The sequence below is a fragment of the Struthio camelus genome, chromosome 1 (genome assembly GCF_040807025.1).
Source record: "Struthio camelus isolate bStrCam1 chromosome 1, bStrCam1.hap1, whole genome shotgun sequence".
Classification (NCBI taxonomy): Eukaryota; Metazoa; Chordata; class Aves; order Struthioniformes; family Struthionidae; genus Struthio; species Struthio camelus.
Genome location: NC_090942.1, coordinates 114,030,400 through 114,047,979, shown reverse-complemented (window position 1 = coordinate 114,047,979; position 17,580 = coordinate 114,030,400). Strand labels below are relative to the sequence as shown.

The 17,580-nt window shown below is 35.9% G+C and overlaps 1 protein-coding gene across 2 annotated transcripts in view; it reads left to right on the top strand.

Annotated features, from left to right (window-relative positions):
- The window catches only part of TMPRSS15 (transmembrane serine protease 15), a 60,524-nt gene extending 48,306 nt beyond the window's left edge, over positions 1 to 12,218 (top strand). For both annotated transcript variants that reach the window (XM_068911251.1, XM_068911242.1), the window contains 7 exons: positions 1,199 to 1,294; positions 5,240 to 5,289; positions 5,728 to 5,902; positions 8,133 to 8,314; positions 8,561 to 8,656; positions 9,560 to 9,699; positions 11,403 to 12,218. In XM_068911251.1, coding sequence (XP_068767352.1) covers positions 1,199 to 1,294; positions 5,240 to 5,289; positions 5,728 to 5,902; positions 8,133 to 8,314; positions 8,561 to 8,656; positions 9,560 to 9,699; positions 11,403 to 11,558 — 895 coding nt within the window. In that variant the 3' untranslated portion in view covers positions 11,559 to 12,218. The remainder of the gene's footprint in view (positions 1 to 1,198; positions 1,295 to 5,239; positions 5,290 to 5,727; positions 5,903 to 8,132; positions 8,315 to 8,560; positions 8,657 to 9,559; positions 9,700 to 11,402) is intronic.
- The last annotated feature ends 5,362 nt before the right edge of the window (positions 12,219 to 17,580 follow it).

The window sequence follows — 17,580 nt, the reverse complement described above, 5'->3', positions numbered from 1 at the left end:
AGGGACAGAAACAAGTGGACTTTGCCATTTCCAGGTTGAGTAACGCTGGAGCGGTGCCTGTTCCAGCAGGGTGTGGCATATGGCTTTCCTAGGGGCACAGAAGGACTGCTGAACTCCTCCTTTCTCTTAGCACGTAGCCTTACTCTCCTTACAGAGAAGCATCGATTTTCAGGCAGGTACTAGACTTCATACTTCCCCCGAGAAAGAGATTTACTGCACTTGAAGAGCTGATATGAGACTTCCTAGATACATAGGTGCTTCTCGTATATTGCACCTGTACAAATTGTTCTCTTCTTGATCCTGTGTTTTTTGTGTCGAAAATGTCAGGTGGGAGCAGGCCAAAACAATTACCTAGTCTGACCTCAGCAGCCTTTTTTCTCTGGGCTTCCTCAAGGGAAAGTATATATATTTTCTTGGGTATATAGTCTAAGATGAGCATATGCAGTTTGCTTTAAAAATTTGTGATGCAAAACGAGCTGTAAACTAAAGCTGGATATAGGTTGTAAAAGGCAAAACAACTTATCCAGCCAATAGTACACAGAATTGTTGGTGATCAAGAGGCCACTGTGGAAAATCTGCAGTCTTGGAGTACACCCCAATTTAGATGAACTCTCCTATTCAATAGCAAACAGGACACCCCTGACTTATTCCACATATAATTCTTTTGATTTCAATACATCTATGAGGCAGAACATACTTCTAAGGAAGGTAGCACTTGTTCCTCCAAATTCTTCTTAAAGGAAAATATATTTTAATTTGTTCTCTATGCACAAAGGTATAATAGCGATGAGATTGCCCGTCTCAAAAAACCGAATCTGTGATATCCCAAGGTTCAGCTTATTACTGTTCATTATTCCATAGAAAGTTTTGGCTTCATACATTTAAAACTGGCATTGCAACCCTTTGTTACGGCTAGAAAAGCAGAAAATGACAGTTTACTGCCCTTAAATTAATACATTTCTATCTCTTTCAATATTATTCTAGCATTAGAAATCTTAGCGGGGGGGGGAGGGGTGAAAGTAGGTGACACGTTTTAATCCATGAAAATTTCAAGCCTCAAAATTCTAGGCATAAATAGCCATTATTTAATTTAAAAATGCTGCAATTTATTCTACAACACAATCATTTCCCAAATATGCTTCCAACAGGGGAATAGGATAAATTTCTAAAAATATGCATGTGTGTCTTTTCCTTCCAGGGATGCAAATACATCATCAGCTATATTATTCACTGGAGACGGCCCATTTGTCAACATTACCAAAGCAGTTAACCAGAGCCTAATATTTACACAAAGGTAGGTAGAGTGAGGTTTCTTCCTCATACAGAGGATAACTTTAAGCATGATGATGATCATTTTTATAATAATTTCCAGCTCAAGTTCATTTGAGAGGTAACATTCCGTATACAAGGTCTAAGCTGTTGACATATCTAGGTTTTATTCTCTGTACTGCTGAATTTTGTGTAACATTGGGCAACTCAGTCTTCTCCCTTCCGTTCTTACCCATGTTGTCTATTGTAAATTTGAAAGAGGTACTGGCTACGTTTTTAGCTACTATTTAGTACAATATTATGTGAAGTCTTCACAAATTTACTGTTTACAGAGAAATACTGTTATTTTTACAAAGCATTTCTATCTAGAGATCTTTAAATTATGTGCACTTTGCAGATGGAGAAATGAGAGGGAAAAAAGTCCTCTGTCCCTAGTATGTCTCAGATTCTATGTAAATACTTTACAAAAATAATGGGCTGGAATCAATCCAAAACAAGGAAAGCTAAGAAAAAAATTAACACTAAATTAAAAAAGGGGCATGCCTCTTTCTCCTACTGTGGAAAAAAAAATACTTTTTTCTTTTTTGTTGATTTTAACTTTCTTATTTTATAATTTCATTCATGTTAACATTTTAGTTATGTTTGTTTTATATGTTTAGTTTATGTTAACATATTTTTAATTAAATTTATATATAAATATATGAACTTTTAACATAAATTTAATAAACTGATTTCAGTTTAAGTATATGTAATAGATTTAGTTACATATATATAAACTGTTACATATATATAAACCAAATATACACATGCATACACATACATACATACACATACACACACACACACACACACACACACATGCACACTTCAGCATCAGTAGAAGAATGAAATGAAGATGGAGTGGCATTTGCCCATAGTTAAATTGCAGTTATCACACTAGGATCCCTCTACAATCAATAGAAAAAAATAGGCACATCCAAATTGTGATTCATCTGAACTTTGCTGGAATGAGATGAATAACATTATTAATACACACTTACTATAAGAGAAACCTAAGGTAACTAATCCATATGCGGATATCTAGACAAATGAATCCCACTTGCATAAGTCTTCTAGATTTGTCTCCACACTTTGAATTGAATCATTAGATGAGAAGATCCTCAGAATGAATTAGATTATATCCTCATCTTTCTCAGACCAAATAACACCTGAAGTGATTCTGAAGGACCGTGCAAATTGGCAGTGTTTCTTGTAGATTACCTGTAAATGTAATATTTCCGCAGGAGAAATCCTGGAATTTACAATATATCTCTAAAAGGAGAAAGGCTTGCCATCATTGAATAAATCAATCTATAATGACTTAAATTACTGTCTTTCTGCTTATAGGATGGCTTATTATAAACATTTTCCTGGAATTCTACCAAAAGCACTGATGCAGGAAATCACTGTATAAATGCTAAAATGCTGAAACCATGTTAAAGATGGCAAGAGTCCATTTTCTTTCCAGTTTCCTTTGTGAAAAATATCACACAGCAGCAATGCTAGAGAAGATTCTTAAATTGCTGTGCTGTATTTTATCTACAGTAAAAAAAAGACTGATCCATTTTATGTTCTAATTATACTAGGTTAATCTCAAACATTTATCATTCTCACTGGTCATAAAAGGATCTTAGAGGAAGGGAATAGCACTGCAAGCTATTTTTCCTTTTTTTCTTAAATGCATGTCTAAACAAGGATTGCCACAAGAGATCTTAAAGAGAAGCTATGATTCAAAGATGTTTTCTCTTAACATCTGTTAAACACTAAAAAAAACCCAATTAATTCAAGAGGAAATGGAAGAAGTTCATTCATCTGGACTGTACCCCTGCTACAGAAATAGGTTTCTTGTACCATTTTTCATCTGGACAGTTGAGAGGAATAATTTTACGGGGTGACACCATTACAGCTTCACACACATTTGTTGTTCTTATACTGATTGAGAGGAAGATCACACAGATTTGTAAATTATCTAAAAATCATTAACTGGTAATCAAACTATACAAGGTGTTTCTCATATTGCCTTTGGTCTTTATTCAAACATAGCTACCAGTGCAGGAAATGAGAGCACAGATAATGTAACTTGAAAGTTGTGGTGCAGAGACAGCATAACTGTTCTTCTCTGACAGCCTTAGGTAATGTATTTCTCGGCAGGATAGCTTCATCTTGGGCCAAATCCTGCATTGAAGATGTATGTGAGCTGCTTCCACAGGCATAATTGCATTCTACCAGTCTGTTCCAGCTACTCCAGATTTCTGCCTAGCTTCTTGACAGAAGACGGCCCGCAGAAGGCCACAGAGGACTGATATCCAGCATGTGCTGTACATGTGTTGCCTTTTGAACTGTCCTGAGCTGACTAAGGGGCAGCTGAGGACTGATGAACAGAAGTGCAGACAAGGAGGTGGTTTTCAGACTGAGAGCTAGCTCCAAAAACAAGAAATAGTATAAGCCCGCAAAGTAACTTCTACTAAAGCAGTCAGTAGGTGCTGATGGTGGGAGAAAGATTGTCATTACACGTGACTCCCTGCTTCAAAGTAAAAGAATAAGGACCAATCTGACATGTCGGATATTAGATTGGCTAGTTGATACACCTGCATAAGAGAAAGCACAGGACCAGATAAAGGAGCTGACATAATGTACCGCTGACCACTCTTTTCAACCCAATGGAGAAAGCCTGGTGAAGAGTGTTTAGCCACTGTGAATTTTATGCAGAAGATGGTATTGGCTTCCCGTGGTTTTATGCTTTTCTGGTTGTCCTCCTTGATGTCTCTCTCACTGCCAATGGGGCACATTTATGAAGTCAGTATAGATTTGAATGCAACTTACAGAATTTGGCTTCCACTATGTAAATTACAGCCTTAAAATTATGCCTCTTTCTTGGAATGGAAGCTGGCTATGTAAGGCCATGCAGAGCTGGAGGCATATCCTACCCTCTTACCCGGAACACAATCCACTTTCAATCTGGGGGAGAGGAGTGGGTGGCAGGAGGGGACACAGTTCCCACGTGCCCTCCTTCTAGCACCACTATGACGTTTTAAAAACACTGGGTCACATCACATTATTTCCGTCACAACAGATATCAAATACTAGTGTGAAAACAGTGAGGAATGCTTTATGCTATATTAAATTATATTTATGTAACCATTCTCTCTTTCTCTGTTTAAAAATAACATGGAAACACAAACTAAAAACTATTCCTTGGCAGACTTTTTTCTTCCTCTGATATATTACTCTATGTATCAGATCTAAACTGCTAGCACGGTCACTGTCCCAAGTGTTCAGATTCATTACAAAGTATGAAGATAATCTTAAAACCTCTGGGTATCAGAAATGCTTGAGTAGTTTTGATATGTCATATCTTGCTCCACTGACTCTGACTTCATATCTCTGCTAAATAATTCCCAAACCTCTATATGCAGCTATTTATTTTGCAGTGCACTGTAATCTTGGTGAAAAGATACACTGATACCAAACTAACCTCTTTTTTAAAAAAAGCTTTGGTTACAATGATCTCTAGTGGTAAGTTACTGAAAACATCTCAAAAGGTAGAAAAAAATACCATATCCAGTTACAATTTTCCTGAGAATCTACTGTACACAGATGACTCATTTCCCTAAAACAAAAGTGGAGTCTACTTTTATTTCCATAATATATGCCATTTAAGTGTCCATTAAGTAAAAATGAGTATGTTTAAAATTATATATAATATGATGCTATATATTTATAATTAAAACATAATTCAGGCATGGAGGACTGCAATCCAAATACCATATTTAACATTTTGATACTGATAGAGTAAATTGATTAAATTTTATATATATAAAATATATATATTTACATATATTACATATAAATAAAATATATATGTATTTGACAGACATACAGTGTTACCTGCTGCACAGATACTTGTGATTTAATTGTGCTTTCATTCTAGAGAATATTGTTTGAACAATTTGGTGATTCACCTGCAATGTAACATGAAATGTAAGTACATATACGCTGAGATTGTTTCACGCAGTAATCAAATTGTTCAATCCATAAAGCTTAACGTGATTATTTGAATTGAAAGGTTAGGGAATGAATTATAACAACTATACTTATAATAATATAAACACAGGAAAAATTGCAGTCTTCACTTGTTTCTAGGCTCAGATATATGCTAAAGATGGGGCTATACTGAAAGCATATAGGCAAAATCCAGAAAGTTTGAGGAAATAATACATTTAAATCCAAGTTATATATTTATCAGTTTATAGATTTTACCTATGTCAAACTTTTCTCCACAATAGTAGTGTTTGTGACTAGTAGGTCAGGAATTACAAAGCATTTTTCCAGGAATATTAATTAGTCTGGTAAAGGATATTACCTCTCCTTACGAATCTACAGATCTTAATTTTTATTTATTTATTTATTGTACTTCAGCTTGTGGAAAACGCCTCGTAACTCAGAACAGCGGAACAAGGATTGTAGGTGGAAGTGATGCCAAAAGAGGGGCTTGGCCTTGGATAGTCTCCCTTCTTTATAATTTTATACCTGTTTGTGGAGCTTCCCTTGTCAGTGACGAATGGCTGGTGTCAGCAGCACACTGTGTATATGGGTAACGTTCATTTCATCCTTAAGCTAACACATGCTGATACTCCCACACAATGCAAGTATCCAAACGGTGGATAGCTGTCAGTAAAGCCGGGCTGAAGTACGACCCTGAGCCATCAGTCAGTTCCGTACAGGGCAAAACACTTACAAGATCATACTGAAGTCACTGGGGAACATGCATTCACCAATGTCTATTCCTTTCTATCTGATTGAAGCACCTTTTTTTGCACTTCAAACCGCAGAAGTCAAACAGTGGCATATTTAACGATTTTCAAGTTAAAACAATGCTAGTTTTCAACCAATATTAAAAAAAAAAACTATTTTCAGGTTTGAAAACGAGTTTCTTAATGGTTCAAAAAAGTCATTATAAACATGTTTTTGACCAGATTGTCCACAACCCAGTCAATAACTACAGTAAATACAAATGACCAACAGTTTTCAGAGCACCATTCTAGAAGGAACTAAAAGGGAAAAACAACCAAAGTAGTGAATATCCTTATAAGTGAACACAGAGGAAACGGGAGCTTTTTAGAGGTTTTTTTAGATGTTTACTTTAGAATGAAAATATTATACTTTCATAAGTGGCCTATTTCTCTCCATTGACCACAGGGAGTCTTGCCAACTGGCTGAGATAGACAGTCATATGACTTCCATGCCATGTCTTTTCTTTTTTATTTTAAGAATGATGATGAAACTTTTGTTTTATGTGCAAGTTTGCTAAGAAGGCAACAGAATATGTGTAATTTGTGATACAAATATAAGAAGTTAACCATTAGCTCACTATTTAATTACTGTGTTTCAAATCACATGTGGAGCTCAACTAAAGGCTCTTTTACTTGCGGATAACCCCTTTTAATGAAAGATTACACTTTAAATATACGGTATCAATACTGAGCATTTGCACATTACCTGTAACTAATGTGAGCCTCCATTACTTAGTTGAATCTCTGCCAGTGATTAAAAGATGACCTCATACCTCATAAAGGTAAATTCAGTGTTGCCTGTTCCTCCTTTTCACTTTGAAAGATTGATCAAGATTTACTGTGCATAAGTGGAGTGAACCTTGATTTATTTCCATTGATTAGGCAATACATAATATCCTCTAGGTGGTATTATCTTCACCATTCAAAGAAATGATGCATGTTTAAATATTTTCCAGGTTGCACTTCTATTATGTCTATAATAAAAACAAGTATTGTAGAAGACACCCAGAAACTGGAAAGGCAAAAAAGAAATGTTAATATTGAAAATTACAGTACAGCTTTCATTATAAATAACTAAATAATATAATGCAATGGAGCCTGTGCCAGTACATCAATGCTCCCTTATTTCATGGTAGGAACTATATTCCACATCAAGCCATAGAAATGAGCAGGATCAAGCCCTGTTAGTTTGTACACAGTAAATCCACAACTGCCTTGGTACTTCCTTTTCTGTACTATTTTCACTTAAATTTTATTTTATTATCCTGACTTTGCTGGAGTTTTCCCTAAGTGAGGGCTTGAAGTTTCTCCCCTTAATTCTGAATATTAAATATAAATGCTCCTAATTTGTAACAAATAACCTCTTCAAGTCAAACTAAAAGATCAGCAGAAACCAATTCTGTATAACAACCAGACTGAAGAGAGATTTTTGAAACAATGAAGTTGCTCATTAAAAAGTTGGGAAATGGCTTAGTTCTCTAACTTAAATATAGCCTAAATAAATAAACCAGCATACACAGCTCAGCAATTGTGGATTATGTCATCATTTGTCTTAACACCTCCTTTTCAATTTAGATAAAATATTAAGAAACCAATTTTCGGAGTCTGAGCCGCAGCATTTGCAACTGCATTGTAGATCGATTACTCTTTAGATAGTCCCTAATAATTTTCGAACTGGGGCTTCTATTGACTGCATGGTAGGCATTCAGCAGTATTCTTTCCCGTGTTTAAAAAGCCGTAGTAATGTAGCTAATGTTTTTTCCTCCACTGCACTACTGTCTGATTAACTCTTCATAAATAATGCATTATAACCTTAACATCAAAACCCAACCACATATTTCTACGATGTAAATGTTTAAGACAGTATTCTATCTCAAAATTGTAAGCATATCCACTACATTCTCCTGTTTATTACAACAGAACATGCAAACGCTATACATTACCATGAGGTTAAAGATTAACATTTTGCCTAACATTTTTCAAAACTTTCATTAATCATTGATAATTGTAAATATTCTTTGCAACTTCTAGGAGACACTTAGAACTATCTCAGTGGAAAGCAGTTCTTGGCTTGCATGACCAATCGAATACGACATATCCTTCAACAGTACTTCAAGACATTGATCAAATAATTATAAATCCTCATTATAATAAGCGCACAAAAGACAATGATATTGCGATGATGCATCTTCAAAACAAAGTGCAATATACAGGTAGATGATTTGATTTTCCACTCTATAACAGACTTACTATATTGTACAAAACTCTGGCTCTAAGCCCACAAGGGTAATGGGATGGCTGTACTTTTTTATAATCTAATCATTCTGGAGTCAGTCCAGTACTTTGTGAATATTTTGCCTGAAAAAGGGGTTGGAATCAATGAACATTTTCCTTTATGACTTCATAAAACCTGAATATTGAAAAGAGGCTGAAATTAATTGCTTATTTCTCATTCACAGATTACATACAACCTATCTGCTTACCAGAAAAAAGTCAAGTGTTTTTACCAGGAATTTACTGCTTCATTGCTGGCTGGGGTGGAATTGTGAACCAAGGTGGGTGCTCTGCTTAGCAAATTATGGCAGGCATGAAGCAATGAGGGAAAGCCTGCTCCTAATTCCACAGGGGCTGCTAAGATCAAATAGGTTAGGGATGTCCTCCTCCATACAGAAGTTATGGAACCATCCCCCACCACCTTTCTGCCTTAAACCTAGGTATTGGAGCTATAACATATTTACTAGAAAAAATACGGATAGTTAAGGTTATTAAATTACGAAAAAATGTTACTGCACCCCCTTTTAAGTTGTTACGATGACTGTTTTTCTCAATATGAAATGTGTACATCTTATTTCCAGTTGTGGAGGGAGCAAGTGGGAGATCAATGCTTCTGACTGTGTGCAAATGACGTCCTAAAAAAGTCAAGCATACTGACTATCTGGTGAAATGTATGTTCTGTTTGTGTATCGCACACTTGGGATTTGGAGTCACTGCTAGATAATAAACATGTCATTTAAGTTCCACAGTTGCTTGAATGCATTTTCTTCCACATTTTCAGAGTAAAATTACATTTAGAATTTCAGGCAGGAATTGATAACAGAAATTTTTATGAAAAATTGAATTACCAAAAGTTGGATAATGATGAAATACTGGACAATCCAAGTTCCTAAGCCCTTAGATCTCTCCACAATAAGTTCATAGTCATTGATTTTACTAGCCTTGATTTAATTATAACCAGATTCAGTCCCATTACAGAAATGAAAGACAGGATTCAGTTAATGAGCACCATTTAATCGGTGATTGTATTACAGTGGTATAAACCAGAAGAATACAGGTGTGAGACGGGGCTTCCCACTGTTCTATTACACCCCTGTAATTTTGGAATAAGAACAAAATTATTGGTATTCTGTGTATGTTGTACATATTCACTACAGTGGTTAAATGTACTCTATTTTCATCAGGTCCCACTTCAAATATATTGCAAGAAGCAGAAGTCCCTCTCATTACAAATGAAAAATGCCAGCAACAGATGCCAGAATATAATATTACTGAGAGTATGATGTGTGCAGGCTATGACAAAGGAGGAGTAGATTCCTGTCAGGTAAATATAGGCAAGTCATTTTCACTGCCAGCATACAGCCCATCTAATTACTGAATAACTGCTCCCTGTTCCTCTGATCATTAAAACTGAGAAAGTCACTATGAATATAATTTCTACTCAAAATGTTTTGCTCATTTTATATTTTATCAGGATACATGTTGTACCGATAAAAATCTATTTTGTATCTTCCTGACATAAACAACCATGGAGGGATACAAATGAGAGTACTGGAAATTTTCTGCACTAAGCTTTGAAGAATTACTTCTGAGTAATTTCATGGGGGAAGAGCGGAGAATGTTTATGGAAAAGCAGGATACAGAGGACTAAATAACAAGCCAAGTCTCAGAAATACCTCAGGCTGGGAAAGAGAGAGGGCAATGATGCTTTGTCCCAAAATTTGTGTACTTTGAAAACCTTTTGTGAGTGGAAGCCACAGTTTGTGAGTGGATACCACAGTATTTTGGAAAGGCTGACTTTCTGCGTTGCTCTCATAGGCTGCTTCTTGGGGAGCTAGTCTGTGTCCATTCTAGCTCTGCTAATAATGCACTGTGTCTCCAGGAGGACTAAGTCACTGTTGGCTGTCACGTAATTTTGCTTCCAGCAGTGCAGGGTCTAAGGTACAGAGAGTGGCTCGTTCTCCTAAAGTCTGATGAGGAGCATTCTTAGGTAATTGCTTTTGCTTTACCTCCACCCTCCACCTCCCAACCCTAAGCCTTTGTCAAATGCAGTTTAGTGAACAGTCCAAACGCAGGAGTGTATGCAAGGCTACTTTCATTCACCATTTCTTCAGTTTCTCTGACTTGGCTTTTTGCCTTTTGCCTTTCAAACTGAAAAAAAAGATTGTAGCACCATAGGCTGATACAGAGTACGAGTGACCAGTGTTGTGATCAATGACCATTCACCTGTGAGCAAAAAGGAACGAGTCCTGATAGTGCTTCAGCCTTTAGGCTACTGTCACAATCTTTGAATTTTTGTGGATGCCCTAGAGCCATGGGCAGAGGCATTTTAATGGCTGAGTCCTCACAGAACTCTTCTGTGCAAAGCTCTATTAATAGGGCTGAATGAAAAAAAAAATATTATTGGCTATACTAATTCACTCCTGAATAGTCAACGAAAAATAGTCATTGTTTTCTTCTGAAAACAAGATATCCAAGGCCACTCAGGATGCACAAAGTATCAAATTTGGTCTCCCATACTCTGTTGGAGTCTTGTAATTGCTAAGTTATTCAGAAGGAGGTGGGAGAAGAGGATACCTCCTCTTCTGTCAGTCTTGCCCTCCTTTTTTCCTCTGAATTTGAAATTGCAAAAACTCTGGGGTGACAGAAAATAGAACTATATTTTGGGTAAATAAATTCAGCTAAAAGAAGTGCTACACATTTACCTAGGCTTTGCAAAAGATGGATGGCTAAGCTAAGAGTAACACGCAGAAAGAAATCATTTGAAAGCCAGGCTCGTACTAAAAGGTCGGTAAGAGCTTAAGATCACATCCTCAAAAAAAAAAAAAAAAAAAACAGCCGGGGCGGGGTAGAGAATTGATCATTTTAAAAATTTTCCATATGAGAGAATCCATATTGATCTCACTTCTGGCATACCAGGATGCAGTGATTAAGATGAAGTGTTAACAAGAACAAAACATCTTAGACAACAAGCTTTGTTTCAAAGTTGACATTGTTCACTTTTAACCTTTGAATTGCATATTGCAGGGAGATTCAGGTGGCCCTCTCATGTCTGAAGATGGTAACAAGTGGTTTTTGGCAGGTGTTACATCATTTGGCTATCAGTGTGCACTTCCTCAACGACCAGGAGTGTACGCTCGCGTCACCAGGTTTGTGGACTGGATCAGAAAAATCATCCATTAGCTTGATATTTTTTAAGGATACAAACAGAATTTAAAGATTGAGTGCAAGCCAGCATATAATCATGTAAAACAGAGTGACAGTCAAAACTTCACAGTTAAGAGAGACTGAATCTCGAAATGCAGTCTAAATTTTGGGAGAGAAAATATTAGTTAAGAACTGCCCTCCTTGTCAACTGAGAGCAGTATTTCAAAACAAATGATGTGCTTCTGTTAATAAATAGTTTTAACATTTTACTTTTTCCTTTATGAGAGATGTGATTCTGCTATCTACTCAAAGTGGGGAAACATTATTTACTTTCAGCACCAGTACACAAAATGCATAGTTGAGGGCTTCAAAGCGTTGGTAGTAATAATTAAAAAAAAAGCTATAAATACTTTACTGAAAAATGGTCTAAATTATTAATTTCAGACCAAATATATTAAATAGTTTTAAGTTTAATGCTGCATTTCTCCATCTACATTCTCATTTCAATGCGTAGTGAATTGTGCTCAGGAATCACCACATATCAAAATGAAGGTATATGCTTTCTTTAATCTGGGAGAGCTCTTCTATCTTGTCTATAGCCAAAAGCTCTTCAATGAGCTTTATGGATTGTGTATAAAGATTGATCATGTATCATGCTGCTTTATATTGAATAAACTGAATGTATTCCAAAAGTTATCTCTGGTGTAATTTGTTTATAATTAATGGAGTTAAATAAGGACTGGATGTAGCCTTTAAGTCTTTTTAAGTAAACATTTTGGGAATTACTGAAGTAACTATAAACATGCTTGTATACATGCAAGTGCAGACTTACAACACTGCAACGTTTCTCATAAAACGTAATTAAAAAAAAATCTGACAGTAATAAGTATCAGCCATTCATGGGTGACTAAATATGTAGTAGGATTCCTTTGATATATTATATGGTTTTGGTTTTCTTTACTAGGGTCTTTTAATATTAATTGTGTTCGGAATAAAATAGCGTGGTCGCCCATTAGAACACTCCCAATGGCAAAAGATATCAGAAAAAAAAAAATTGTTTTATCTTCTTGAGCTCTTTTCCAAAGTGGGTTCTATTCAAATATAAGTTTCTGTTTGGTGAAACGGCTAATATTCAACTGTGTAATGTTATGTAATGATACATGTCACTTATTTCTCTATAGTTTGGTATAAGAATTTAATGCCTTTTTAATTCCTTGTATCAAAATACAAAACCACACTTTAATTTACTGCGAATGTTTATCTACACATATATATATTATATGTATTTACAATTTTGTAAGGAGGCCCTTCACTTGGTGCTTACAACACTAAATGCAGATATGAAGTGCTCAGAATATGAGGCTAGGTTAAAAACACAGTTCTAGAGAGCATCATATTAGTGACTCCTCCACCTGCCAGCTACTTTTCAAAAATTGTTCAAGAAGTCTTGCTGCATCCCTTTGTTGGTCGTCTTCATTTTTTACAGAAGTGCATGACCAAGTAAAATGTTTTAGAATGTTGTATTTGAGAACTATATAAAGAAAGGAGAAAATAGGCATTGCCAAGCTTTGTGACCGTTCAAAAAATGATTAGAGTGAAGTATTAAATATGCTCCAACACATTTATGGCTTAACTTAGAGATTTTTTAATAACTGAGTGGTCCTGTTGGCAGCAGCACAGATGAATGTTTTAATGAGCCTGCCTTAACTAAATGTCTCTACCAACAAGCCTTACCTAAATCCCTCTACAAACACTTTGGTAATGCCAGAGTAATTTCTGAGTTGGCTTACCCCAATACTATTTTCCCAACATGTTTTACCTTAGAATTAAATAGGAATAGGGTAAAAATGAGGAAACAAAAAGGTCCTTTTGAGCAGGTGCCACATCAGCAGTCTTTACAAGGTTTAGTGTTATTGGGAACAATTCCGAAGTCACAAACTGCCATCAGGTCTTCATAAGACTTAGGGGAAAAGGTCCAGACCAAAAAAATGCAGTTCCATCAGTACAGTTGTGACCACAAGAAGAAAGATTAATATAAATAAATCAGAGAGAAGATAAAGGGTGTCTTAAACTCCTGTTTGATATAAATCACACAGCATCAGTCACTTCAGCCACAAATTAGATTCCCGAAGAAGGCCCAGAGGTTACACATTCTCCCTAATGAAGCATAATAGCTACTTCCCCCCACACACACCTTTTTATTTTTTTTTAAACAACAGGAAATCTGGGCAATAATAATCTGTCTACATCAGGAGGTGGCTATTTACAATTTGTCACAATATGGGCAGTGACTTTTGCTTTTTCAGCTTTTCCATTTTGCAGAAATATTTAGTTCTCCAGAGGAGCAAATACACCTGCTAACCAATTTATGACAGAATGAGAGGCCAAAGAATGTCTTCTCCAACAACATTACCTACAACACCAAAAGATGCTTTCTGTTGTCCACAGTGAGCTTGAATAGATGTAGAAGGAAATTGTCTTTTTATCATTGCAAATTAATTATCTAAGGCTAACTGTTTCTAAACTGTCTGGAAAAAAAAAAACAGAGTAAAATGACAAATTTTGCAAATCCTGTCTTTAGCAGCGGACTATTCCATTCCTCCTATTCCTCTCCCTCATTGAAAAATAGCCACTGAGAATAAAGTGTGTTCCAACCTATCAAGAATAAAATGATGTGGATGAAACAATTAAGTTAAAATCCTGAAGATGTGAAGTGCAGAATTACTTAAAAAGATTTGTTTCTTGCTGTGGATTCTTTTGCTGATAGAATAATTGTTCAGAAGCTTTCTAACTGCTTAGGACTGTCAGTCTTACTATCCTAGGAGCTGTATCTTCAGCTAATTCTTATATTAATGAAAGACAGCAGCCAACTCAAACTAGGCCTCAGTTACTATAAAATGTGCTTTCCAGAAATGCAGTAATATACTTCTATTTTTGATGTGCATTCTTTGCTTCCCAAAACACAAACTACAGATTTATTTTAAGCTATATATTAAACCATACCATTACTCTGAAAAAATTCCTATTTAAATCTCAGGTACAGAAATGCATGTGAAATGTAGAATAGTAAAACTAAACAGTTTATTTCAATAAATTTATGTCTAGATAAAAATCAACGTGAACTCCTAGTTGAGCACATTGCACTCTCCATTCAGCATCCATTATTTTAGTTGCCTGCATTAGTCTGTGATGAAACCAGTAATCACCATACTGTCATCATCAAGTCAAAACATGCCAGCAGCATGGATAATTTTGGATTTGTGTCACTGGTCAGTTTACAGAGTCTGAGATGCTCTGAAATAGGGGATAGGAACTTGAAGCTGACCCATACTTCCTTGCACTGGAGAAAAGTTAAAAGATTAAAGAAAGAAATGAGCAAATCGTTGGCCTTCTCTTTGAGACACTTACTGACAAATGGCCAAGACCATTATTAAAAATTAAGAAAGGATGTTCTTAGGGAAAATGAAGGGGTCTGTTTCTGGAACCCCAAACTGAAGTCATCCCATCCATCTGGGTACCAGTTATGGCTTTCTTTTATCCTTCAATTCCTTGTCTCACCAATGCTGCCATTTGCCAACAGATCTAGGGAGACAGCGAGCAGAAGGGAACATGGTAACCACAAGCTGACCCTACAGCTGCATGTAGAATCTAGCTTCTTCTAAGGACCTCCGACTGAAGTGTGTTGCTTGTAATTGCTCTGGCATTTCTCCTTTTCTGCTCTGGTAATTTTAATGTGAATGAAGGACCGGAAAAGTTAATTTCTTTAAACAGTAATTCCATTACGACTAAGGAACCCTGTCACACCTATTGTTCTGGATTTTCTGAGCCCCAACAAAATCCAGCAGAAGAAGGACCAGCATACGGTCTAATTTCTAGGTATTGTTTTCAACTGTGAAACAGGACTATCTTTCTCCCTTTTTCTCTTACCTCCTATCTCTCTTAATAAGTGGAAATAAGGGAAATAAAGATGAAAGAAGAATTTATGTATGTACAGGATTTGTATTCTTTGCGTGGAAAAGAATCACCCATGTAAAATGTCAGAGTCATGAGGCTATGCACCAGTCAGGCTAGAACCTCATCAAGTTCTGGCCTTCTACATTGTTAAGTAATAAATTTACAATAGTGTTATTTGTGTATCACTCCGCTTTCTTTTAAATAGGATTCTTCCTAAGATTTTTTTTAGATTTTATCTGGAACCTAGGAACATCATCAGATAAAGTTCATAGAAATGTATTTCCTTCCCCTAAACAGGTAGGATTATTGGAAATAAACATTTGCATATTATCTGCATTTCCTACTTCCATATAGAATCTGTGAGTTCATTACAATGCAAGCATTACTTGACAATTTCCGTCCCTCCTTCAGAGAGTTTAAGACTGATTAATGCCGATAACTGCCCAGCACCCCCCTTCAACCCCCTTCAACGGACAATTTCCGTCCCTCCTTCAGAGAGTCTAAGACTGATTAATGCCGATAACTGTCCAGCACCCCCCTTCAACCCATAAGACTTGCAAGGGAAAAAAGGTGTTTGCATCCTCCTAATTGCTGCTTGGAAATAACTTCTGTCACTTCTGTTACACTAATTGTAAGATATACTGCTGTGTCTTTACATGACCATTTGTAGCAGAAAGTGTAATGAAGTGAGCTCTGTAGTGTTATGTAATCTTCATTCTCCCTGCTTCCCTATTTTCTTTGGTAAGTTAGTTCTTTTTAGGGTCTTAAAGATTAATTTTTTTACCCTAAATGCTCAAGAAAGATGAATCTCTTTCCCTCAGTTGAGGGAAGCAATCCTCAGGTCAAGAAGGATAAACAAGTTTTATCTCGGTGATAACGTAGGATCATAGTATTTTCTCTGTATTTATAATCACTGAAAGGGAAATTGGGATGGAGCAAAGAAAGAAACTGTGACTAACTGGACAAACTATAGAATGTTATAATTATGAATGGCAATATTTACCTGCGTTACAGAAGGATATTTCTTCTCAAAGAGGAAGAAACATGCATAGCATAACAGCAACTTAAGATGCTTCTAAAAGTGTTTTAGCAATGGTGCTGCACAATTAGTATTAGTAGGACTGAACTTCCTTTTAAATATTTTTTTCTTTACTTAGGGCGATCGGTACACAAATCTGAACTTCAAAAGCCGAGTTCAACATCAGCTAGTGCAGTTTAGGCATTCCCAAGGGTAAAACGCTAACACTTCAGTTCGGTTCTCCCCAACTTCTACCCAGTAGTGGTTTTGCATCCAAGTTAACTCAAAGTCCAACTCAGCTTAAACTCATGCACTTGAACTCATACTGCAAATGCAGCAAAAACCCTCAACCATTCTGCTACAGCAACAGACTGTCACTGGCAAATAAGACTGATTGCTGTTACTACCACCCCATAATCTAATCCTAATAATTGGTAAGACCATTCCTTTGGCAAAGCTTTTATGGAACCAAAAAGAATGAACATTAATGAGAGTAAAAATTGCTAAAAGACAACTTTAAATGCATTATAGTTATAAATCTGCTTATCAATTAATATAATTAATACTTTTCTGGCTATTAGTCTGAGTAATGTTGAGATGGATATTAGTGCAAGAAAAGCCATTTGTCTTCTCTCCTTTGACCCAATGTTACATTATTCCTAACGAACTATTATTAGCTATATTGAAACCATATTTAACCTCCTTTTACATAGATTTACCTAAACAAGTAATTTTAATCTTAAATTCTCAGCCATTGTGATACTTACCTTTTTTTCCCCTTTAGAATAGAGTACACAATGTTGTATTTAAATAACAACTAACAAAAGTTACATTCAAAGCATACCTCATTAATGTTGTATCACTGACCAAATGATCCGTGTTGTCTTTGGACCAACAGATATGGTCTAAAGATATGGGCGTTTACTGGCAAAGGGAATTCATCGTGTCAAATGACTTATGAATCCTTGAATTTTGGAACAGCGGCTCAATCAGTTGTCTCTACCAGTACGCATAATTTATGTAAGATAAGATAAAGTCTGGGAACCGAGAACTGTCTTAAAAGTATGCAAATAAATCCTGAACAAA